At 38.5% G+C, this 25,648-nt stretch overlaps 1 protein-coding gene across 7 annotated transcripts in view; it reads left to right on the top strand.

Annotated features, from left to right (window-relative positions):
- The window catches only part of LOC126299612 (protein ST7 homolog), a 158,131-nt gene that overhangs the window by 73,721 nt on the left and 58,762 nt on the right, over positions 1 to 25,648 (top strand). For all 7 annotated transcript variants that reach the window (XR_007552830.1, XR_007552832.1, XR_007552831.1 and 4 more), the window contains 5 exons: positions 10,053 to 10,215; positions 10,616 to 10,786; positions 11,795 to 12,028; positions 15,147 to 15,244; positions 22,467 to 22,657. Coding sequence is in view for 4 of the 7 variants with exons in the window: in XM_049991648.1 (XP_049847605.1) it covers positions 10,053 to 10,215; positions 10,616 to 10,786; positions 11,795 to 12,028; positions 15,147 to 15,244; positions 22,467 to 22,657 (857 nt within the window). In the remaining 3 variants the exon portion in view is untranslated. The remainder of the gene's footprint in view (positions 1 to 10,052; positions 10,216 to 10,615; positions 10,787 to 11,794; positions 12,029 to 15,146; positions 15,245 to 22,466; positions 22,658 to 25,648) is intronic.

The following is a 25,648-nucleotide window of genomic DNA, read 5'->3' as shown; positions in this document are numbered from 1 at the left end:
CCCACATGGAATTGAGGGCATTTCCAAGAGGATAATAAAAGCTTGTTCCCAAGAGATTAGCCACATATGTAATAGCTCTCTGAAGCAGGTTATTTTCCCAGAGTGGCAAACTTCAGTCTTGAAGTATGCCATTGTTAAACCACTGCATAAATCAGGGGGTACGTCTGATGTCAACAACTACCGCCCAATCTCTCTTCTGACTGCCTTACCCAAAATTATTGAAAAAGTAATGTATTTTACAGTAGCTTCACACCTTTGTAAAAATAAAGTTTTAACAAAATGTCAGTTTGGTTTCCAGAAATGTTTTTCAGTAGAAAATGCTATATATACTTTCACTAATGAAATATTAAATGCTTTGAGTAACCGGAAGTCACTCTTTGGAATTTTTTGTGATCTCTCAAAGGCGTTTGACTGTGTAAATCATGGAATACTCCTAGATAAGCTCAAGTACTCTTATATGAATGGGACAGCACTCAAATGGTTTAAATCATATCTAACTGGAAGAGTGCAGAAAGTTTGAAATAAACAGTTCATATAATATGCTAAAAAACTGGTGATTTCTCAACCTGGGAAACAATCAAGAATGGGGTGCCGCAAGGTTCGGTCTTGGGTCTTCTGCTGTTATTAATATGTATTAATGACTTGCCATTCTATATTCACAAAGATGCAAAGCTGGTACTTTTCGCCGATGATACAAATATAGCTATCACACCCAACAGACAAGAATTAACTGATGAAATTGTAAACGATGGTTTTCAGAAAATCATTAAGTGGCTCTCTGCAAATGGGCTCTCATTAAACTTTGACAAAACACAGTATATTCAGTTCCACACAGTAAATGGAATGACACCATTAATAAATATAGACTTCGATCAGGAATTGGTAGCTAAGGTAGAATATTCAAAATTTCTAGGTGTATGCATTGATGAGAGGTTGAACTGGAAAAAACACTCTGAAGATCTGCTGAAACGTTTGAGTTCAGATACTTATACTATTAGGGTCATTGCAGATTTTGGCGATATACATCTCAGTAAATTAGCTTACCACACCTATTTTCATTCTCTGCGTGTAATCAGAATAATTGCTGGAGCTCATCCAAGATCATCCTGCAGACACTTATTTAAAGCGCTAGGGATCTTCACTGTAGCCTCACAATATACATATTCACTTATGAAATTTGTTATTAACATTCCGAACGAAGTCAAAAGCAATAGCAGTGTACATGGCTACAACACTAGGAGAAAGGATGATCTTCACTACTCAAGGTTAAATCTAACTTTGGCTCAGAAGGGGGTAAATTATGCTGCCACAAGCGTCTTTGGTCACTTACCTAATAGCATCAAAAGTCTGACAGATAGCCATATAGCATTTAAAAGGAAATTAAAAGAATTTCTGAATGGCAACACCTTCTACTCATTAGATGAATTTTTGGATATAGTAAGTGGGTAATTCCCCTCCCCCCTACACACACACACACACACACACACACACACACACACACACACACGGTACAAATGTCGACAAAACCAGCACTGCTGGGGTACCTGCCCAGCAACAAGAGGTTGAGCATTGTCTGTGGCTGGCCGCACTCGACATCATTCTCTAAGTGCTTAAAAAAAAAAAAAAAAAAAAAAAAAAGGGAGCCTCCATAGCTGGGAAATCTTCTACATACTTGCGCATCTGCGTCTAAATGTTCGGACATGACATTCTGCATTGCCATATGACTGCCAGAGAAAGGCAGGTGCTATGGCATAGTGAATGCCATTGTGTGGACAAAAATCCTTGCAAGATTGTGTCTCAAACTGAGGACCATTGTCCAAAACCAGGGTGCAAGGCAAGCCTTCTATGGAGAATACCTCCTACAGGGCCTAGACAGTTGTGTCTTATGTGACAGATGTACAATGAACAACATAAGGGAAATGAGAAAAAGCATAAATTTCGATTAACCAGAAGCTGTCTGCAAAAGGACCAGCGAAATCAATGTGGACTCTTTCCCAAGATTGTGTAGGGGCCGGCCATGGTGAAAAAGCAACGTGTGGTGCCACCTGCTGCCTCGAACACAGGTGGCCAGTTGTTTCACCTTTTGCTCAGTGCCTGTCCAGAACACATGGCAGCACAGTAAGTTCTGTGCAAGAGATTCCCCCAGTGACCCTGATGTAATAAGCAGAGGATCTCCCACTGCAGAGCAGCTAGAACTGTGATACGGGGAGTAAACCTTCTTCAGTTGAAACTTCCGGGCTGAGAGGCCATGGTCGATGTATAAAATTTCCACCTAATGTTTCATCTCCATCTGTGGGATACATCTTCTGAGGTCCTCCGGCTACTGCCACTGAGGCTCCAGGTACTTTCACATTTATAGAGCGCATAGAGGGCACCACCATTCATTACATGATCCTGATGGTATGTCTATCTTTGGAAGGCGTCATCATTCTCGATTAAGAGTAATTGATTGTCATTCTGCTGGCACAACCTCGACATCCAAATTTTGTCTAACTTTAAAATTTCCTCTTTTCTATTAAAATTGTTATGGTGTTTGTGAATTTCTATTGCTTCTCTATAAATGCGCGCATGATAATGGGATGTCCATGCTAGAATGCTTGTCTTGTTAAATTTAATTTCATGGTTCCCATCTCGAAAAACATGCTCAGCTATGGCCGATTTTTCGATGTGTCCTAAGCAACAGTTTCCTTTATGTTCGGCTAAGCAGGTGTTTACACTTATTTTCGTTGTTCCAATATATACTTGTCCACAACTGCATGGAATTTTGTATACCCAAGGTGTTGCTAGGGGGTGTCGGGTGTCTTTTCCAGTTCTTAAGTATTCCTTAATCTTCTTGGTGGGTCTGATGATTTTTTTGATCCCATACTTGGTCGGAACTTTCCTGATACGGTCCATGACTTTAGTAATGAATGGTAGGAAAACTTTTCCAGTAGGTGACCGTTGTTGCTCTGGATTTCTGGCTTTTCTTCTTTGATGGAGGTCTTAATCAATTTCCTTGCTGGTATATCTGTTTTTCATGAGGGTTGACCTTAAGTTATTTAGTTCATCTTGTTAAGTAAGCTGGCTCACAGATTTTGTTGGCTCTGTCCACCACGGTTTTCATGACACCTCTGTTTCGCCTAGGATGATGGTTTGATTCTTTGTGGAGGTATCGGTCCATGTGAGTGTTCTTTCTATATACCTTGTGACCCAGCGTCCCATCCACCCGTTTAATTACCGACACATCCAAGAAATTGAGTTGACTGTTGCTCTCTTTCTCCATCGTAAACTGTATCTTCGGGTTAATACTGTTCAGATGCACCAAGAAGACATCCAGCTCTTCTTCACCATGAGTCCACACTACAAATGTGTCATCAACATAGCAGTACCATTTAGCTGGCTTTTTACTGGCAGTCTGCAGCGCTCGCTGTTTGAAGATCTCCGTAAATAAATTGGCAACAGCTGGGCAGAGAGGGCTTCCCATCGCCACCCCGTCGATCTGTTCGTAAAGCCCGTTGTTATACGGGAAATAAGTTGTCATCAGGCAGTCTTTAAATAAAGCACTATGTCAGTCAGAAAAATATCTGTTATATATGAAATAGCTTCGTTTACAGGAACCATGGTCAATAATGTCACTACATCGAAGCTCACAAGAATATCACTTGGGCTGATGTTAATCTCCCTCAATTTTTCAATAAAATGCGCCGAGTTTTTAATGTAACTGTCCGTTCTGCCAATGTATGGTTGCAGCAAGCAGGCAAGATATCTGGCCACCTCTTGTGTTGGCGATCCTGTGGCACTCACAGTTAGTCTCAACGGGACCTGTGGTTTATGTACCTTTGGGAGTCCATATAGTCTGGGTGGATAAGCTTCCATTTTGGTGAGTTGTTTTTTATCATCCAAAGGAAGAGAAGATGTTTTACCAGTTGACGAATGGTGGTGCCCTCTATGCACTCTATAAATGCGAGAGTACCTGGAGCCTCAATGGCAGTAGCTGGACGACCTCAGAAGGTGTCTGCAGCAGATGGACATGAAACGTTAGGTGGAAATTTTATACATTGACCATGGCCTCTCAGCCTGGAAGTTTTAACTGAAGACAACACCAGCTGTGAGAGCCTTCATTGTATGAGTAAACCTTCTGTCAACAGCAGAATAACGCCATCCTAAACAGAGAAATTATGGTGCAGTGCATGAAAATTCTTAAGAGATCCAGTGACTGTCCTGGTGGTCAGTCAGGCCACCTATGTTGGACTGTGCCTATGACCAGTAGGAGTACCACATCCTCCATCACAGCAAAAGCAATATGGGAACTGGGGATGGGAAAGCCATGCATTTTGTTCCCCCTCTCTGTATGCAGTTGGAAACAAAGCTGTTTCTCCTCATCAAGTGAGGGGTCAGGACCCGTGGAGAGACCCGGGACACAGCATCTGTGTTCACATGTCACAATGTGGGATGAAAAAAAATTTCATGATTTTACTGGGACAAGAACAGAGTGCAAAAACAATGATGATGATGATGATGAGGAGGAGGAGGAGGAGGAGGAGGAGCAGCAGCAGATTTGCCCAGTGAGGATGCTGATAAGCTACACAGAGAAACCAAGGGCTTATGATCAGTAATTAAATGAAATTTTGCACCATACAGGAACATATGAATGTTTTTAAGGCATCATCATATAACACATGGGAATAATGTTTCTGAGGCACTTTGAGTGTTTTTGATGCAAAGGCAATAGGCTATGTGAAGCCATCTGAATGGCAACAGGCCAGGACTGCCCCCACCCTGTACTGGGATATGTTTGTAGCCAGGACCAGATGCTCGCTGGGTTGAAATGATGCAAGACACAGCACAGAGTGAAGAATATCCTCATGCTGCATACCAAACAAAAGGAGTGCTTCCCCAAAGCAACAGATGCAAGAGGGATTCTAGCATGTCTGGGAATAAACTTGTGATAGCATGCCACTTTGCCAAGGAATGCCTGAAGTACTTCTAAATTACACACATGGAGCAAAGCGTTAATGGTGGTGACATGTTTCCATGGAGCACATGCCCTGCCAGGAAGTTTCATGACCCAAATAAACAATGGTTAGCTGGAAAAAGTGTGATGTAGTGAGATTACATTTGAGGAACATGACCCGTATAACAGTAAACAAAGAACTCGGAGGGACAACTGTTGTAATGTGTTCTAAAAAATTTTGAAACATGCCAGATGCAGTAGCTACCCAAAATGTTAACCATTGATACTGATAGAGATGAAAGGGTATGTTAACCATGAACAACTGTTTCTCCTCATCAAGTGAGGGGTTTCTGTCCAACAGAATCTGAAGATTGGCGTCGACTGAATTGATTTTTGGAAAGAATTGAACCCCAGCCAACTTTGTGAGCAGCTCCTCCAGGTGAGGCAGAGGACTACCTGTGCATTAACAGTGACTGTGAAGTCACAGTTGAGCTGAAGCTGGCTACACAACTCCCTTACAGTCACTAAGGGCATAGCCCATTCTCTTGAACAAATTGGTTTAGTAACTTTCAGTAATGTTAAACGTACCAGCTCCATCTTAACCTTGTTGTGTAAAGCTACTAACACTGGCTGCACCAGTAAAAAGTGATGGTCGGTGGATGGTTTGAGGGCGATGTGTGCTGTGAAATTGTTTACACAACCTAACCCTGAGGCTAACAGATGGAAAACTCAGCCCACCAGGAATGCAATTTGTGATAAGGCACTCAGTCCAAAATCAAATGCACTATTTCTGCAAAAGAAGAAATAAAAGTAGCAAACAAAATTTCAGTCTTGCCTCATTAACCACTAAGTTTATAATGAAACAGACAAATGGCTTGTAAACTATGTTGGTGAAAAACTGGCTGAGAATAGGAGTCTGCTGTTATAGTTTACCAAATGCCACTCAAAGCATGCCACTGTTGAGGACTGTAGCCTGGCAGGCATCTGCAAGTTGCATGGGGACATGGTGTCACCCATGTCGACTTGTAGGATTAAAGGCTTATCCATCACCCAAACTTCTACGAGACGTTTGTTCTGGCCAGCAGACAAAAACATGAGGATGAAATAGTATGAATATCAATGTCCATTGATTCCTGCAGAGACTCCTGGAGGCATAGAGATCAGCATACCACTGCTGTGCGGACCCCAATTTTCTTTGTAGTAGGTCCACTGTTTGGGGCAGGCTGTGTGCTCGACCTGTATGAAATAAGATTGGGCATGAAGGAAGTGGCTTTTGCTGTTCTTGCTACTGACAATGTGTTCGTCCTTGTCTTTGTGGTTGGCTTGTTTGACTGTAGGTACCTCCTGTTTCCCGAGCATGCTAGGCTACATATGTCAGGGCTGCATGCCATCTGCAGTGGCAACATTACTCCAAGCCTCCAATTTGTGGCCCCTGGTGTGAGAGACCTTGAAAGACTGTGGTTTAATCAAAAACTCTTCTAATTCAGGGTCTTCAAACTGAGGGCACATTGACACACCTCCTTTATCTGGGGTTGGATGAATGATTGCATCTCTGACCACTGCGTCCACAGAAGACTCCTGACAATGAAGCCACAATGAACTGACACTTACGACTGAGACCATGAAGCTCAGCTGCCCAAGTTCAATGAGATTGCTGCAGCTGTTTGTGAAATTGGTAGAATTTGCCACATGCGGCAACCACATTGTATACTTGTGGTGACAGGAGGACAGCAAATTAAACAAATTGTCAAAATAAAGTGACAGTGGTTTTTGCAGTAAATGATACAGATATGAAATTCTTGCAAAGCTGCTTCTTGTAAGCGTTCCACTTGTCCATGGAGTTGTCATAGGGAAGGAATGGTGGCAGGTGAACAACCAGTGGCTGGGACTGGGTCAACGTAGTCAACAATCATTCAACGTGGCTGTACATGCCATGGAAGAGCCAAACAACAGGAAAATAGCAAAATCCAAAGCACGCAAAATTCTGCCCGTGACATCACCACTTATGTTCTAACAAGGAACACCATAAAAGAGACACAGTTTATTGGATCACAATGTGATATCAACAAGGACACAGTGAAAGTAGTTTACATATCTTCAACACATTTAGCAACTGAGGGCCTGGAGGTGTGCGCATGCCCCTCTCTTTATGTAAGATGTACATTAGTGGCAGTAGAAACTTTCTGTAGTCTGTTGCAAATGTCAGTTTCCTAAACTTTCTCAGTAGTGTTTTTCAGGAGGAATGTCTTCTTCCCAGCAGGGATTACTATTTGAGCATACAGAACATTTGTGTAATACTTGATGGTGATAAAAACTACTGCTAACAAAATCTTATCAGTACTCTTCTGAATTGCTTTGATGTCTTCCTTTAAGGCAAAGTTCTCAGTTAAATGAGTAAAAAATAGGCTAAGTTAAGAATTTTTTGAGACAATGAAAATACATACAAAGGATATGTTTAGGAATTATGATTGATCATACTTTGAACTTCATTTTAGATTTTCAACACAAAGAAAACAACAAAATGGCACTCATAATTATGGTTTGATCAACCACCTGTTAGTTTGAAGTATGCAGAATGCATGGCATGATAAGTTTTCTACCTGAGCCAGGTATTTCCAGCTGAGAGCATCCCAGGGCGGCTGTGATGCTGCTTCAAAACTTTTGCAACACATGGTTTTAAAAACCTTTTCATACCAACATTTCAAGAAATGCAGTAAAATAAAAATTGAACTTTGGCCATTTTGAATGAGAACTTGGCTGTAATCCTAGTCGAATGGGATGCAGAATTGCTCTGAAACATTCTTCTTTCGTATATGACGTACAATTTCCTAGAATTTTCCCAATGAACAGAATTTGACCATTCGCCTTCCTAACAACTGACCTCGTGTTCTTGGCTGTGCAATGTTATGCCCAGATATTTGATTGATGTGACTGTCAAGCACCACACCACTAATACTGTATTCACAGAACTGTTTCTCCTATTCATCTGAATGAACTTACTTATAGCACAATGCCACTCATCAGACCAAATGTATATTCTATGTGAGTCATCCTGTACCATCCTGCAGTTGATCAATGGCTACAGAATAGTCGCAAATTGGTATATACGTAAATGATCTGACAGATCACCTTATCCTTCAGATACTTTATGTATATAGAGAACAGGAGTTGTGCCATCACACCTCTCTGGGACACTCATGATATCCTTGTCTCTGGTGAAGACTTGCCTTCAAGGATAAGGTGTTCTGTTACTTAAGAAGTCTATGAGCCACTCACATATCTGCGAACCTATTTTGTATGCTCCATTCTTCATTAACAGTCTGCAGTGGGCTCTTTGTCAAATGCTTTCTGGAAATATAGAAATAGGGAATCTGCCTATTGTCCTTTAACCATATTTTGCACTATATTGTGTGAGATAAGAGCAGGCTGAGTTTCACATGAGTGATGCTTTCAAAAACTTTACTGATATATGGACAGAAGTTTTTCTGCCTCAAAGAAATTTATTATATTCAAACTTAAAATATATTCAATAATTCTGCAGCAGATTGATGTTAAGGATATTGGTCTGTAATTGTGTCGGTCGATTCTTTTACCCTTCTTATATACAGGAGTCACCCTCACTTTCGTTTTCTGAGTGCCAGCTATATCTGTTTCTGCATCCTTCATGTGGGAGTTCGTGTGACTGTCAAATGATGGTATGTCTATATGATACTCTGCATGAATGTTTTTTACGTGAAATTTAGAACAACAGTTTTCCTTTTGCTGCCTTCTATGCCTACATCATCCTCGTCAATAAGTGACTGAATGCAAGCCTTCAAGCTCTGACTATGCCAGTGTTCCTCACTATAAACCCCGCTGCAGGACCTAACAGAAGTGGAATAGTAATAGACTGTAGGCAACTAGTCTTGGAGTATACACTCTCTTTATATTCATAACTCACACCCCTGGCAGCTGTGATGGGGGCATAACCCATATCTTGAACTAATTTCTATTTTTTTTCTTTCTTCTTCCTGCCTCTTGGTTAGATTTGTACCATTTTATGTTTACATTAGATCTTTTAGGTCAAACAGAAATAGCCTGCACAAACCACTAGTGGAACTGTTTGCGTCATTTCATTCTACTTGCAGAACAAATGTATATATGAGCTGTGATTGAATGCCATAATTGTGTATAATTTTATTGTTGTAACTTTGATACTGATTGTGTCATTAATGTAATGTGTGAACTGCCATTGTATCTAGATGGTAGACCGTAGTTCTTGCAATAAATAAATAAATAATTAAATAAAGAAAGAACTTATAACCAAACATGACATTTGTAAGTTAAAAAATAATGATAAGTTTTCACCCATTACAAAGTTTGAAAAACATGATTGACAAAAATTGAAATGTAAACTCAATTAGAAGTTTTAACTTCAAGAGAGATTATGCTTTATGATTTATTTAGTGCAAAAGTGGAACAAAAATGTCTTATAGGTAACTAGTTACAGATTTGATTTGGGTGTTTAACAATCAAAACTAAACAGTTATCTTTCACAGTGTTACTAAAAATAGTTGTTTTTGTCACAAAGGTATGTGTCTAATGTCCATAGAAATCAGCAAGCAATTTTTAAATGAATGATAACTGTTAATCAATAAGGACTAAATTACTATTAGCAATTTAAAAAAATGCACAAATACTTCCTGTTGTTGCACCTAAGTCTCTTGGAAGTGGCAATATGCTGCTTGCATATGTATCTGAGGTGTAAACTGAGATATAAAATGTTTGTTGTACCGTTTTGCAACAAGTTTTATAAATTTTAATTGGCAATTTTCTATGCCATTTAAAAGATTTTTTTTCAAACACAAGCTGCAGAAATTGCAGTTGTGCTTGAACATTTCCAAAAGTGATAAACAGTGATAGTTAGCAATAATTTGTACATGTGTTCTACCTGACAGTAAACAAAATAAAATGATATTTAATGTTAATCAGACTGTATCAAGTAAGTGCATAGAATCTCACCGCTATTACTGCCCCCTTCCACCCCTATAATTAAACTTATTTCTTAAAAGAATTTTGTGGTGCTTGAATCTTTTTTCATTAGAGGACTTAAGTGATATTATTTGCATCTATCTTGCAGATTTTTGAATGGTGGTACTTCCGCAAATATGGAACATCATTTATAGAACAGGTATCACTAAATCACATCAGCCCATGGATTGGAGGTAATGACAGTTGTGGAGATATCGCAAACATACCAAATAATGAAAATACCATTGTCAATAATCAGCAGACTGTTCCAGGTAAGATACTGTCACCAGGAATACGTAATGGATAGACCTATGCATATACTGTATTTTGTATACCCCCACATCTAAACTGAGAGCATCTTCATCCTCAGATAATTCCGTTATATTATTGTAAAGGAGCACACTGCATTTTTAATTACTAAATAAGACTGTTTGGATTTAATTTTCAGTGTGATATGCTTGCACATACATATCATGGATTTTAAGGTGATGCTTTAATGCAGATTGGAAGGAGTTCTTTGTCAGATCTTTTTATATTCCATTTTGTGTCACCCTTATGACAGTTGTTGAATGTGGAACACTCATTTATTGAAGAGGTTTACTCCGTCTTTTATCATTCATTTTCAGCTTTTTCCCAATTCAAGTTAATGACAAATTTTAAAATCATTTACAGATTGCAAAGTATGGAGAAATCCAATGAACCTTTTTCGTGGTGCAGAGTATCAGAGGTATTTTTGGGCCACTAACAAGGAACCTCTGACTTATTATGATATGAATTTGTCTGCCCAAGATCATCAGACGTTTTTCACTTGTGAAGGTGATTGTGGGAAGCCTGAGTATGAAAGTAAGTCCATAACTAAGCTCATAGATTATGTATCACTACATTATTATTGTTGTAATGGATAATTTAAAATGACAGCATTCGAAAAGGTAAGAGAGAGAATCTGAAAAGGGAGGACATCATAGTTTAGCTTTCAGAATCATGTTCGATACCATGTAGGAGTGGAGATGTTCTTCTGTTTCCTTTTCTCAAGATGGGTTTGTCCAAATGACCATGTTGCCTACCTGACTTCATCATTGTAATATATTTCTCTATCTTGCAAGTTGTTCAAAAGATAATTGAATACATCTTCATGGACAATGACATAGACTGCTTTACAGTCTTTTTTAGTGACCCAGGGGAAATACGTCTCCAATCATGTGACCTTTCAATACAATTATTCATCACAGAGCTACATTAAGTGACACAATTACAAGAAAGATTACCTACAGTCTTTTTTCCATTATTTTTCTCTCTGTACCAAAAATAGGACTTGTAATGTTAATTAGAACTGAAATTGTATCAATTGTATCTTATGAAAGATACAGTCTTTTGTGAAAAATGTGTGTGATCTTTTGTATTTTAACTTTGTTAAGAGTCCTCGTAAAATATCAGTCTCTCTCTCTCTCTCTCTCTCTCTCTCTCTCTCTCTCTCTCTCTCTCTCTCTCTCTCTCTCTGTGTGTGTGTGTGTGTGTGTGTGTGTGTGTGTGTGTGTGTGTGTGTGTGTGGGGGGGGGGGGGGGGGGGGATGCAAGCATGTGTGCATGAGGGGTCTTTAACTGTTGCTGTTTCTTTCATCTGCCAATCTTAACAAGATATTTATGTTATTAAATATGAGATTGCAGAAAAATATTTATATTAATTTTTATGTTATTGAAAATGATTTCAGGTTTAATGTTTAGTACATAATCTATATTATGGAATCTTTCATAATCTGCTGTGCTTCATCTTGGGCTGCTGTTGATTTTGTGAATGTAATTTCCACTTGTTTAAAAACGTTAATTTTGTGGCATAATTATTGCTTTGTGACAGTAATGCAAACAGCGTGGCGGGAGCGTAATCCAATTGCTAGAATCAAAGCTGCCCATGAAGCTCTTGAGAAAAACAATGAGTGCACACCTGCATTTATACTTCTGGCAGAAGAAGATGCTACAACAATCAGTGAGGCGGAAAGAACATTTAAACAAGCATTAAAAATAGCTGAAGCAAATTACAAGAAGTCACAGCAGTTGCAAAACCAGAGCTCTGTTGCAGAAGCAGTACATCGTAAGTGAACTTTTTATCTTGAGGTGAAACTGAAAATATGTTATTTCAATGCTATGCTTTAATCCTTGAAAATTAATACTCTGATTATCAGTAGAATTAACATATCTCCTTGGTCAAGTGTGCCATCCCTCTTCCCCAACCCATGCCCCCTCTTTCCCCCTCAATGACGATGGGGTTTGTGTAGCATAAACTCCATAAAATATAAGAAGCAATACACTTTGTATGGTTGAGATCAAGTTGGTAACAATAAGTTCATGTAGTATATGACTAGCTAGCAACACAGTAAAAAAAAAAAGAAAAAAAGAACCGGTTAAGGTCATTATAAACATACAAGGTCAGTCCATAGTGAATGCCAAACTAGCGAAACTGTACAACAAGCTGTTGAGCATTGTGTCCACTGATATGATCTGAAAGCTCTGAGATAACAGTTAAGTGGCTGTATATGAATCCACATGTGTTTTTAAGCAGAGAACTCTGCTACACTCCATATTGATTCTGTAACATTGTGGTAAATCTAAATCAGTATAAGAATAGTGTGGCAATGCATTGTCTTGCTGGCTCTTCAAGGGGCCACTGTAAGCCGACAAATTAATACCATGATCGTGCTTAACAGCTTAATATTAGTGTTTGACAGTGACAGACACTTTTGGAACCTATAGTGAGAGTATGGTATAGCTCTTCACATATTAGACGTGGCATGTTGTTACACTGCAGCCTATCTGCTGTTAAAATTCCAGCTAACTGAACTTCAGCAAAGCATACATAAGTAAAATGAAGGTGAGTCATCAACAACATGATATGAATAAGTAGGAAACTGACTGGAAAAAATGGATAAGTTGGACTGAATTACTGATGTTAGATTATTGCTCTTCTTTTACACTGCTTGCTTTTGTCATGTCAGTCATGTGTAGCGTATTAGATGGACTTGTTATTACATACTGGCAGTATTATTTTTCTGCTAGGGCTATGAGTGATTAACATTTCCTGCTATGTCACTGTCCTCTATTTACATTTGCTACAATTGCCTTTTTCGTACCCTCTCAAGAAAGCTAGATTTTAATGAAACTGTAGAAAGTAAGTCTCTGTTGCTGTTTATCTTGCCTTGATTCCTCATTTGAAAGACTATTTCCATCTGTCAGATGAGTTGCGTTTATGATATTTCTTCAAGTGATTATTAATCTGGCAAATGCTTATTCTATCTTACATTAATGTGGATGCTAGTCCTTTAACATTTCCCTGTATGACATACTAATAACATATGGTGGTGGTAAAGATATAGGATCTTTTGATTAATCGTGCACTTCACATGTGCTTATGACAGGTCAGCAGTCTTGTACAAAATACTGGTAATCTGCACCTCATCCAGCAGTTTATAACCATTTACCACATAATACAAAAAAATGGCTCTGAGCACTATGGGACTTAACTTTTTTGGTCATCAGTCTCCTAGAACTTAGAACTACTTAAACCTAACTAACCTAAGTATATGACACACATCCATGCCCGAGGCAGGATTCGAACCTGTGATCGTAGCAGTCGCGCGGTTCCGGACTGCGCGCCTAGAACCGCTAGACCACCGCGGCCGCCCACATAATACACGTAACAGTACAATACACGTAAGCAGTATCACTCCAGAGATTTCTCAAAACTACCAGCATTATCTTATAACTCATTTCTATACATTGTGAATAATAACTGTCGTCTTATATTTATGTGAAGCACATCATTGCTGGACAGTAAGAAACAAGACATCAATCTGAGAGACTTTCTCTGTCTTCTTGTGGATTTTGTGAATATATAGGGTAACCTAAATTCTGGTTTGTGGAAGCTAATGATTCCAACAGTCTACTCTGAGGTGACAAAAGTCATATATCTGAATATAATGTCGGATCTCCTTTTGACAAGCATAGCACAGCAACTCGATGTGATATGGATTCAACAAGTCGGTGGAAGTCTCCTGCACAAATATTGAGCCGTGCTGCCTTTATAGCCATCCATGATTGTGAAAGTGTTGCCGATGCAGGACTTTATGCATGAACTGACTTCTCGATTATGTTCCATAAATAGTTTGATGGGATTCAGCTGAATTTCCAGGATGTTCATCAAAGAAACTATGAACAATTGTGGTCTGGTGACATGGTGCATTTTCATGGGAACACGAAGTCCATGAATGGCTGCTATTGGTCTCCAAGTAGCTGAACATAACCATTTCTAGTCACTCGTTCAGTTGGACCAGAGGATCCGGTCCATTCCACCACCAGTTGCACAGTGTCTTGTTGAGAACGTGGGTCCATGGCTTGTGGGGTCTGCGCCCCACTTAAACCCTACCATCTGCTATTACCAACTAAAATCGGGAGTCATCTGACCAGGCCATGGGTTTCCAGTCATCTAGGGTCCAACCGACATGGTAACGAGCACATTCTACATGTCACATTGACCTCTGTGGTCATTTCATGCAGTGTTACTTGTCTGTTAGGACTGACAACTCTACACAAGTGCTGCTGCTCTCGGTCTTTGTGAAGGTTGTCAGCCACTGCGTTGTCTGTGGTGAGAGATAATGCCTGAAATTTGGCATTCTTGGCACACTCCTGACACTGTGGATCTCAGAATATTGGATTCCCTAATGATTTCCAAAATGGAGTGTCCCATGTGTCTATCTCCAACTGCCATTCTGTATTCAGAGTCTGTTAATTTCAGTTGTACAGTCATAATCAAGTTGGGAACATTTTCACATGAACTGCTTGAGCGCAAAAGACAGCTCCGTCAACACACTGCCTTTTCATATCTTGTGTACGTGATACTACTGCCATCTTTATATGTGCATATTGCTTTGTCATGACTTTTGTGGGGTCTCGTGGTCTCTGTAACTCATAGATGTTTCATAATTCTACAAGAAGTTGCATGAATCATATAAGACTTGTTTTTGTGAACTACTTTGAATATTGCATACCTCCTTTTCCAGTAACAATAACAGGGAATACTCAATTGCTTCAGCATTCGACTAACAAACAGCTGGTAGAATCCCACAAGTTATGACATGTGAAGCTAATATCTATGTTCTGGCTATTAGAAAATGATTGCACTTACTTTTAGGCTGTTGTCTTTTGTCATTTCACAGGTAGAGATACAAATGTTTTGCTTTATATAAAGAGGCGCCTAGCAATGTGTGCAAGAAAATTGGGAAGGGTCAAGGAGGCAGTAAAATTGTTTAGAGATGTAAGTATGTTTTTTCTTAATGCGTATGCATAATGTATTTGTCCCAGTGTATAAGTAGGTTTTGCACCATTATTTTTATACACATTTATCATGTTTTCATTTGTGTGACTTGCATTTAGTAATTATTCTTTTTCCCTTCTGTTGCTGTAGAGTATTTTACTTTCTACATCTTACTCACAGTATTGTTCATGCCTCTGCATAAATTAATTACTGCTGGATATTAACAGCTTAAAGAATTATTTTTTTCTTTGCAAACACTGCCTTTTTTTGTCATTCATTTTTGTATGTGAAACTTCTTCACTATCTCTCTGTGTGCTGCAACATGTACTATTTGCTACTCTCCTTTTACTACATATCGTAATTCTGTTTACCTGTTCTGTAAGCCTATTGTGTAATTCCCTTTTGGTAATTCATTCAATTCTCTCTCTCATTAAGCTTTTTTCATTGTGTATGGTTCCTTGTGGGTATTTTACGGTGCTATTATTTTCCTTTTTCTTCTTATCCAAACATTTGCTATTAAATATTCCCATAATAATTTTCTCTGTTATTGATATTGTGTATGGCTGTTTCTTTTTGCTTGCTTAAAATTATTCAGTTACTAATTTACTTCTTATTTTTACTTCTTATTTTCAGTGGAAACTTGTGGTGATGCCTCAATGTGCAACATTCCTCTGTGTTTCCATTTACATTTGTAACAAGTTAAAACATTGTTCCCATTGGAGCAGTTAACTGGACTGGTCTCTTTTAGGCATTGCTTGCATGTGGAACATCATTGGTAACCATTTGTGTTAATGTCTAAATCTCTTAAGGAAATAATTATTTAATTGTTGCCATTTGCCATTTTATGGTGGCCATTCTGCACATATGTACAATTCAACTAATTAAATAATAAAAGCATGATAGGGATCCATTAGACTGCGTAGTGTGTGTGGGATATTACTTTAGTACTGAATGCAAGGACCAAGGAATGCCTTCTGAGGAATGGTTCTTCATTGTCCCTTCAGATCAATCTGGTTCTCACTATAAAAGAGTGAAATGGGATTATCTTGTACCATGCCTGATGCCAATATTTTTTTTTCTTTTCCGATCTCCTTTATTATTAAATAAAATAACAAAAGTCCTGTTCAAGCTATGTTTTGTTAAACCACATTTTTTACAGTATAATTTACCGATTGTTTATGACAGTAATAGAAATAGTTCATGTAAAATGATTTTATTTGAAGAAATTTTCTAAATTTAGAACACCTATGATCTATGTTCACTTCAAAATTCAAACCCACTGAAAGATATTTGTTCTTCAATTTATATACCTTATAAAGCCCTCTTTCTCCACTTTTCAACCAACATTTTACTTCCTTCAAAAACTGTGTATTTAAAAAAATGATAACTATTCAACATTATCAGTTCCAGAAGCTCTCAATCTTAAACTGCAATCCTGTCAAAATTCTACCATTAGTGTAGTAGCTCTTACCCTTTAGATTCCAAAAATGTGTGATTTTCGTGAAATAACATGTTAGTTAGCAAAATATGCCAATTAGAGAATCTAATTTCACAGAAAATTCGTGGTGGGCTTTGAAAATCCGTGTCCAGAGAAACTTCCATGTCATAAAATAGTACCTATAATTGTGTCAGTTCTATTTATACAGCTTATCGTTAATCAAGATAACATCACTACCTAATTTATTTGTTTATGTTTTTCTTTCTCTGTCTTTTATGTTAATATCTAACCGTAACAGTCTTTTATGTTACCATTGTGTAGTTTATGTACTACACGCATCTTTGTATAGGCATCACACACGAAGCCACATGCAGACTGTGGTAGTTAGTCAACATGTTAACTTATAAGTAAGTCTGTTTAAACAAGATGCTACTTGTTAACATTTGCTACGCTAATAATAGCCTCTGCAGCTTAGTGACCTGTCATGTTACACTGAAATTATTAATGACAAGCAATATGATCATCTAAAGTGCTTCTCTTCTCTTTCCTAGCCTTTATTCCCTGTGATTATCTAAAATGCTTATGAACAATAAATATGAAAAAAGCAAAGGGTAGTATCATCTGGCTTGTATGCAATCATTTTATAAGGTGTGATAAAAAGAAAAGTTTCCACTCAAAGGCTATACAGTTCAGAATCGGCATGCCAATCAGGCAAAATCACTGTGAGCATTGAGGTAATCATGCTCCGATGCACCAGGTTGAAGATATCTATTTGATAAAACACTGTGTCCTACTGTGTGAAGTAGTCCGTAACTGCCTGATGCACATCCTCATCCGACAGGGATTTTTGTCTATTCAAGGCCTTTTCTAAGGGACCAAAGACATGATACTCACTTGAGGAGATATCAGGACTATAGGGTGGGTGCTAAAGTGTCTCCCACTTGAGTTTGCATAGCTTCTGCATTATGACATTCGCAATAGGGGGACATGCAGAGTTATGCAGCAGCCATACCCCTTGTCACACCATTCCACAATGTTGGTTTTCAACATACGTGTTGCGCCATACACATTCTTCATTCTCAGATATATGTCTACCAATGTTTGTCCTTCAGCAGCCAAGAAAAGAATAACAGCATGTTGATCCTGTTTGGACGCATTTGATACTAATGTCATACTGTTGATGTTTTCCCATTTACATATCAGAAAGACACAAATGCCATACACTAATCCCTTGCCTACATGTCAGTGCTTCTCTACCCACATTGGAGTTGTGCTACATTGCACATACGCTGCAGCAACACCCTCAAATGAAAATTTTTTGATCATCCCTTATATAATGCTTCAAATTTCCTAATACTCATCAATAAGATATAAAGCAAAAGAAGAAATTTGATGAGATTTAAGAGAGGAATCAAACAGGTCATTAAGTTACACTGCCCCTGTCTTTTTGTTCTTTTTCCGGTGGTCACTAGTTTCTTGTGCCAGTCTCAGTTTTCCTTATTCCTGTCTCAGTGTCCTTCATTTTTGAGTGGTCAGTCATTACTTGTCCCACCACTGTACTACGTTCAGTACTAGGTTGTAATTCCTTTTGTTAATTGAATACTCTCGTTCTCGTTCACTTTTAAACTGTTCTCAAAAACTCGACTTCTTTGCCTACAGATGTTGTTGTTGTTGTGGTCTTCAGTCCTGAGACTGGTTTGATGCAGCTCTCCATGCTACTCTATCCTGTGCAAGCTTCTTCATCTCCCAGTACCTACTGCAACTTACATCCTTCTGAATCTGCTTAGTGTAGTCATCTCTTGGCCTCCCCCTATGGTTTTTACCCTCCATGTTGCCTGCCAATACTAAACTGGTGATCCCTTGATGCCTCAGAACATGTCCTACCAACCGATCCCTTCTTCTGGTCAAGGTGTGCCACAAACTTCTCTTCTCCCCAATCCTATTCAATACTTCCTCGTTAGTTATGCGATCTACCCATCTAATCTTCAGCATTCTTCTGTAGCACCACATTTCGAAAGCTTCTATTCTCTTCTTGTCCAAACTATTTATCGTCCATGCCTACAGGATAACTTTTATAATTATATTTTCAAATTAAAATAAGACGTCCCAATTCACTGGAATGTGTTTCTCAACTTAATATTTCATGTTTTTTGGAAGGAAAGTGTTCATAATTTCACTTTAGCTTTCACAAATAAAGTTTATTAATGCCAGTGTTTATATTTGTACAGTTATGTTCTATGAATTGTTAAAAAATAAAATTTTAAAATTAAATTAAAAGAATTTATCAGAACTGTACTATTTTTACTTCTCAGCTTCTGAGGCAAAGTCTGTCCCTTGAAGATATTAAAGAGCAGCTGGACTATGTGGAGTCCTTCTTAATATAAGGTTTTTCAATCAGGCCAGAAACTTTTGTAGTTTTAATTTCAAAAATTTCTTAGCCTATTTGAGTCTGACATATATACAAAATTTATCTAAATATTTCAATTTTAAAAATGACAACTTTATTACAGTAAGCAAAGTTCTGACAGAATGTAAATAATTTAGGAGTAAAGGAGACCACTCACTGAATAGCAGAAGCCTTGAGACATCGACAGGCACAGTAAAAAGAGTGGAAGCTTTGCTAGTTTTCAGGAAAAAAAGAATGACAACTCTGCTAGCTTTTACAAAGCAGTTGCAGGATCAGCACATGGTGAAACTGACAAAACCTGGTTGTTTATAGAACATGAGCATAACCAGTTTGGAGGGAGGTGGAGAAGGGGAGGGGTGCTAGAAGAAAATGTTCATAAACCGGACTTGCATCCATACCCTGCCTCATCTCACAGAGATGCATATCAATTCATTATCAGTTTGAAGTAATGCTAAACATGTAATAGATACTGATTGGTGGCAGCATAATCATTTGTTGTAAAATTTCAAAATTATTTTGCTGTTCACAAAGAAACTACGAAGAGTCATCACTAACAGATGCCACGTTCCCTCCCCTGCTTCCCTTCCAGATTTGCGGTTGTTTCCTGATGCTATGGTGTACAGGCAGGTATCGAAGATGAGTGACTGTAGAATGATACAAGATGTCTTGGACAAAATTTCTAGTTGATTTTATGTATGGCAGCTGGCTCGGAATATTGAAAAATGTAAGTTAATGCGGATGAGTAGGAAAAACAAACCTCTAATGTTTGGATACAGCATTAGTAGTCTCCACCTTGACATAGTCATGTCATTTAAGTATCTGGGCATAACAATGCATAGCACTATGAAATGGAATGATCATGTGAGGATTGTGGTAGGAACCGCGAATGGTTGAGTTCGGTTTACTGGGAGAATTTTAGGAAAGTGTGATTCATCTGTAAAAGGGACCCCACATAGAACGCTGTTATGACCTGTTTTGAGTACTGCTTGAGTGTTTGGGATCCGCATCAGGTTGGATTAATGGAAGACATTGAAGCAGTTCGTAGATGGGTAAATGGTTGCGAAAACACACTTGACCTCTTGGCCACAAACAATCCAGAGCTGATAGAGAGCATCATGACTGATACAGGGATTAGTGATCACAAGGTCATTGTAGCTAGGCTCAATACCATTTCTTCCAAACCCATCAGAAACAAACGCAAAATAATTTTATTTAAAAAAGCGGATAAAGTGCCACTAGAAGCCTTCCTAAAAGACAATCTCCATTCCTTCCGAACTGACTATGCGAATGTAGACGAGATGTGGCTCAAATTCAAAGATATAGTAGCAACAGCAATTGAGAGATTCATACCTCATAAATTGGTAAGAGATGGAACGGATCCCCCGTGGTACACAAAAAAGGTCCGAACGCTGTTGCAGAGGCAACGGAAAAAGCATGCGAAGTTCAGAAGAACGCGAAATCCCGAAGATGGGCTAAAATTTGCAGACGCGCGAAATTTGGCACGTACTTCGATGCGAGATGCCTTTAATAGGTTCCACAACGAAACATTATCTCGAAATTTGGTAGAAAATCCGAAGAAATTCTGGTCGTATGTAAAGTACACAAGCGGCAAGACGCAGTCAATACCTTCGCTGCGCAGTGCCGATGGTACTGTTACCGACGACTGTGCCGCTAAAGCGGAGTTATTGAATGCAGTTTTCCGAAATTCCTTCACCAGGGAAGACGAATGGAATATTCCAGAATTTGAAACAGCTCCCTACTTAGCACTCATATACAACCGCTCGCTCACCGATAGATCTGTACCTACAGATTGGAAAATTGCGCAGGTCGCACCAGTGTTCAAGAAGGGTAGTAGGAGTAATCCATTTAACTACAGACCTATATCATTGACGTCGGTTTGCAGTAGGGTTTTGGAGCATATACTGTATTCAAACATTATGAATCACCTCGAAGGGAACGATCTATTGACACGTAATCAGCATGGCTTCAGAAAACTCTTGTGCAACGCAGCTAGCTCTTTATTTGCGCGAAGTAATGGCCGCTATCGACAGGGGATCTCAAGTTGATTCCGTATTTCTAGATTTCCGGAAAGCTTTTGACACCGTTCCTCACAAGCGACTTCTAATCAAGCTGCGGAGCTATGGGGTATCGTCTCAGTTGTGCGACTGGATTCGTGATTTCCTGTCAGGAAGGTCGCAGTTCATAGTAATAGACGGCAAATCATCGAGTAAAACTGAAGTGATATCAGGTGTTCCCCAGGGAAGCGTCCTGGGACCTCTACTGTTCCTGATCTATATAAATGACCTGGGTGACAATCTGAGCAGTTCTCTTAGACTGTTCACAGATGATGCTGTAATTTACCGTCTAGTAAGGTCATCTGAAGACCAGTATCAGCTGCAAAGCGATTTAGAAAAGATTGCTGTATGGTGTGTCAGGTGGCAGTTGACGCTAAATAACGAAAAGTGTGAGATGATCCACATGAGTTCCAAAAGAAATCCGTTGGAATTCGATTACTCGATAAATTGTACAATTCTCAAGCCTGTCAACTCAACTAAGTACCTGGGTGTTAAAATTACGAACAACTTCAGTTGGAAGGACCACATAGATAATATTGTCGGAAAGGCGAGCCAAAGGTTACGTTTCATTGGCAGGACACTTAGCAGATGCAACAAGTCCACTAAAGAGACAGCTTACACTACACTCGTTCGTCCTCTGTTAGAATATTGCTGCGCGGTGTGGGATCCTTACCAGGTGGGATTGACGGAGGACATCGAAAGGGTGCAAAAAAGGGCAGCTCGTTTTGTATTATCGCGTTATAGGGGAGAGAGTGTGGCAGATATGATACACGAGTTGGGATGGAAGTCATTACAGCATAGACGTTTATCGTCGCAGCGAGACCTTTTTACGAAATTTCAGTCACCAACTTTCTCTTCCCAATGCGAAAATATTTTGTTGAGCCCAACCTACATAGGTAGGAATGATCATCAAAATAAAATAAGAGAAATCAGAGCTCGAACAGAAAGGTTTAGGTGTTCGTTTTTCCCGCTCGCTGTTCGGGAGTGGAATAGTAGAGAGATAGTATGATTGTGGTTCGATGAACCCTCTGCCAAGCACTTAAATGTGAATTGCAGAGTAGTCATGTAGATGTAGATGTAGATTTGTTACTGGTAGGTTTGATTAACATATAAGTGTGATGGAAATGCTTCAGGAATTGAAATGAGAATCCCTAAAGGGAAGCCAACATTCTTTCTGAAGAACACTATTGAGATATGGTAACTTGGACATAATTCTGTATTGTTGTTAATGAGATGTAATTATCATATATTGTATACATTTACTAACTACTCGGGTATGACTCTTCCTTTTTTTTTTTTCAGCTATCGAAAGAGGTTCCACCAATTATGAATGTTCTCAATGTTCATGAGAATCTCATTGAAGCCTTACTAGAAATGCAGGCCTATGCTGATGCACAGGCTGTCTTAGCAAAATATGATGATGTTACATTACCCAAATCTGCTACGATATGCTATACAGCAGCTCTTCTAAAAGCAAGAGTAGTGGCCGACAAGTAAGTGTGTGTGTGTGTGTGTGTGTGTGTGTGTGTGTGTGTGTGTGTGTTTAATTTTTATTTATTTATTTGTTTTTTATTAGGTTATCAGCAAAGTGAAAATAGAAACATAACACTATATTCTCTTCCCCACACTATACATTCTATAAAATATTAATAGGTCTGCTAAATTCTTTATCGAAAATATTCTTTAATGTTTAATATGGATCATTAAAACCTTGATCCCGAAATCAAACTCCCATTCTTTTTCCAGTGAAGAATGCTTGTGTCTGTGCTTTACTGAAAAAATAATGATAAAATTAATAATATTATTAATTGTAATGATTATAATTGCTGTATGCACTTTTTAAATGACAGTTTAATAGCTGGGGATACTGTATTGATTAGGCTTGTCAAAGTAACTAAATGGTATGTATTTGGCACAGGCAAGCCATCTACCCATTATGAAGTATTTGTTACTCATTACTTTTCTTACTAATCACATGTGACCACAGACATGCTGTACTGTGATTCCCAAAATATTTTATGCACCAGGCAACCACAGCTGTTGAAAGGTATGATATTATGAAGAACTCTGATCACAGCTACTAAAATTGTTGTTCATCAAAACCTGACTGGTTTTGCAGCTTTAAGCCTTATCATCAGGTGAACCTATGTGGTAAAAAGCAAAGTACAGTGTCACCACTTTTTGTGAATATTAAAATTAGTAAAAGAATGCCTAAAATATACTCACAGTACTAAAAGATCATACGCGTACCCATTGCCACTAGTCAAAATGTACTATTCAGAGAGTATCGTCAGTACTATGGTGAGCGAAAGATAAACTAGTAGTGCCCCATTCTTTAAAATTTGCCTGCATCTAAAAAGAAAAAAGAAAATATTTTATAGTGAGCAGACAACTATTTTTTTTATTTTATTTTATATTTTTTAAAAAGAGGCCAGATTGGTGACAAAGAATTGTCACTGCTAACATGATTAGTCATGGCACACAAAAATTAGAATGTGGAAAGAATAAGGTGGCAGTGTCTTACCAATATGCCAGCAAGGCAGCTCAGTGCAGGCAAGGCAATAGCGGCCTCCACGAATGACAAAGCTGGCTGGCGGAATGGAAGCAAGCTTGTAAAGGTAGTGACCCAGCACTCCTAGTCATAAGTATACGACACCACACTGTCCAAATTAATAGCTTCCATTCTGCCAGCCAGCTAGTCTCTCTTTGTCATTCGTGCAGGTCACTTATGCCCTGCCCTCCACTGAGCTGCCGTGTTGTCATACTGGTAAGACACTGCTACTTGATTGTTTCCACATTGTAATTTGTGTGTGCCATGACTAATCATGTTAGCTCTTTATCACCAATCCGGTCTCTTTTTTAAAAAGAATTTATTGTCCATTCACTATAAAATATTTTCTTTTTTCTTTTTTGAGGCAAGCAAATCTTAAAGACTGGGGAACTTCTTATTTATCTTTCGCTATCTTTAGTATTGATGATAATCTCTGAATAGTACATTTTAACTAGGAATGATGGGCATGCCTATGATCTTTTAGCATTGTGAGAATATTTTACACATTCCTTTACTAATATCCACAAAAAATGCTGACACTGTACTTTGCTTTTTACCATGTAGGTTCACCTGATGATGCGGCTTAAAGCTGGGAAACTGGTCATGTGTTAATAATCAATAATTTTACCAGCTGTGAACAGAGTTTGTCCTAACATCATGTACTATGATTGGCTGATGGAGAGCATTCGGCACGTGCACCATATTTGATTTCGTAATCCTGAAGTTAACATTTTTGTTTGATAATTTTGTATTAAAATGTGCATGCAATGAAAAAAGCAGTGTGTGAATATGTCTAGAAGGGCACTTAATGTTACAGTGCACAATGCTTTCATTGTTTCTCAAGCAATTGAAAAGGCAAAGGATGATGTACATATAAATTTCAAGTCTTGTATTGTAACAGTATTGCTGGAAAATCGCTGGAAGAGACTGTAGTGTAGGACTTTCTGTTGAAGGTTGCTGCAAAGTGTACCATTTTAAATGTAATAATGACCTAGTAGTAAAATTTTGTTAAATGTCATGATTTAAATAAAATGATTCATTTCTGTACCAGCTGGCCTTGTAAACTACAGCCAGTACGCTAGGTGTGTGCATGGAATTTACTGACACGAACAGTTGATACATGGGATAAGAATATTCTGAACTGTACCTTCATCTTGCTAGTTTACTTTGTAGTACCTTCCAATAATGATATTTAGAAGATTATTGACTTTCAAATATTGGATTGCTCTCAAATCAGTAACAGCAAGTTAGTTTAAAAAGTACATAAAAAACTGTCACAACACTGCTAAAAATGAAAATTTGAATGATGATTTCATCCTCGTGCATAAAATATTCCTGAGGTAAAACAGTCCCCCATTTGGATATCCGGGGAGGGACTACTCCGGAGAATGTCACCATCAAGAGAAACAAAACGGGCATTCTGTGGGACATGGCATGGAATGCAAGATTCCTTAATTGAGCAGGCAGATTAGAAAATTTGAAAAGGGAAATGGATAGGTTGAAGTTAGATATAGTGGGAATTAGCAAAGTCCAGTGGCAGTAGGTACAGAGCTTGTGGCCAAGTGAGTACAGGGTTATAATACAAAATAAAATAAGGTTAATGCAGGACTAGGTCTCCTAATAAATAAGAAAATAGAAATACATCATAGTGACTGCATTGTCTTTGCCAAGATAGACACAAAGACAACACCCACCAGAGTAGTACAACTTTATTTGAGAGCTAGCTCCACAGATGATGAAGAGATTGAAGAAATATATGATGAGATAAAAAAAATTATTCAGACACTTAAAGAAGATGAAAATTTAATTATAATGCCGGACTCGAATTCAATAGTAGAAAAAGGGAGAGAAGGAAAAATAGTAGATGAATATGGATTGGGGGAAAAGAATGGAAGAGGAAGGTGCTTGGTAAAATTTTGTGCAGTGCCTAATT

This window comes from Schistocerca gregaria, chromosome X, assembly GCF_023897955.1.
Source record: "Schistocerca gregaria isolate iqSchGreg1 chromosome X, iqSchGreg1.2, whole genome shotgun sequence".
Taxonomy (NCBI): Eukaryota; Metazoa; Arthropoda; class Insecta; order Orthoptera; family Acrididae; genus Schistocerca; species Schistocerca gregaria.
This window is presented reverse-complemented; position numbering and strand designations above follow the sequence as displayed.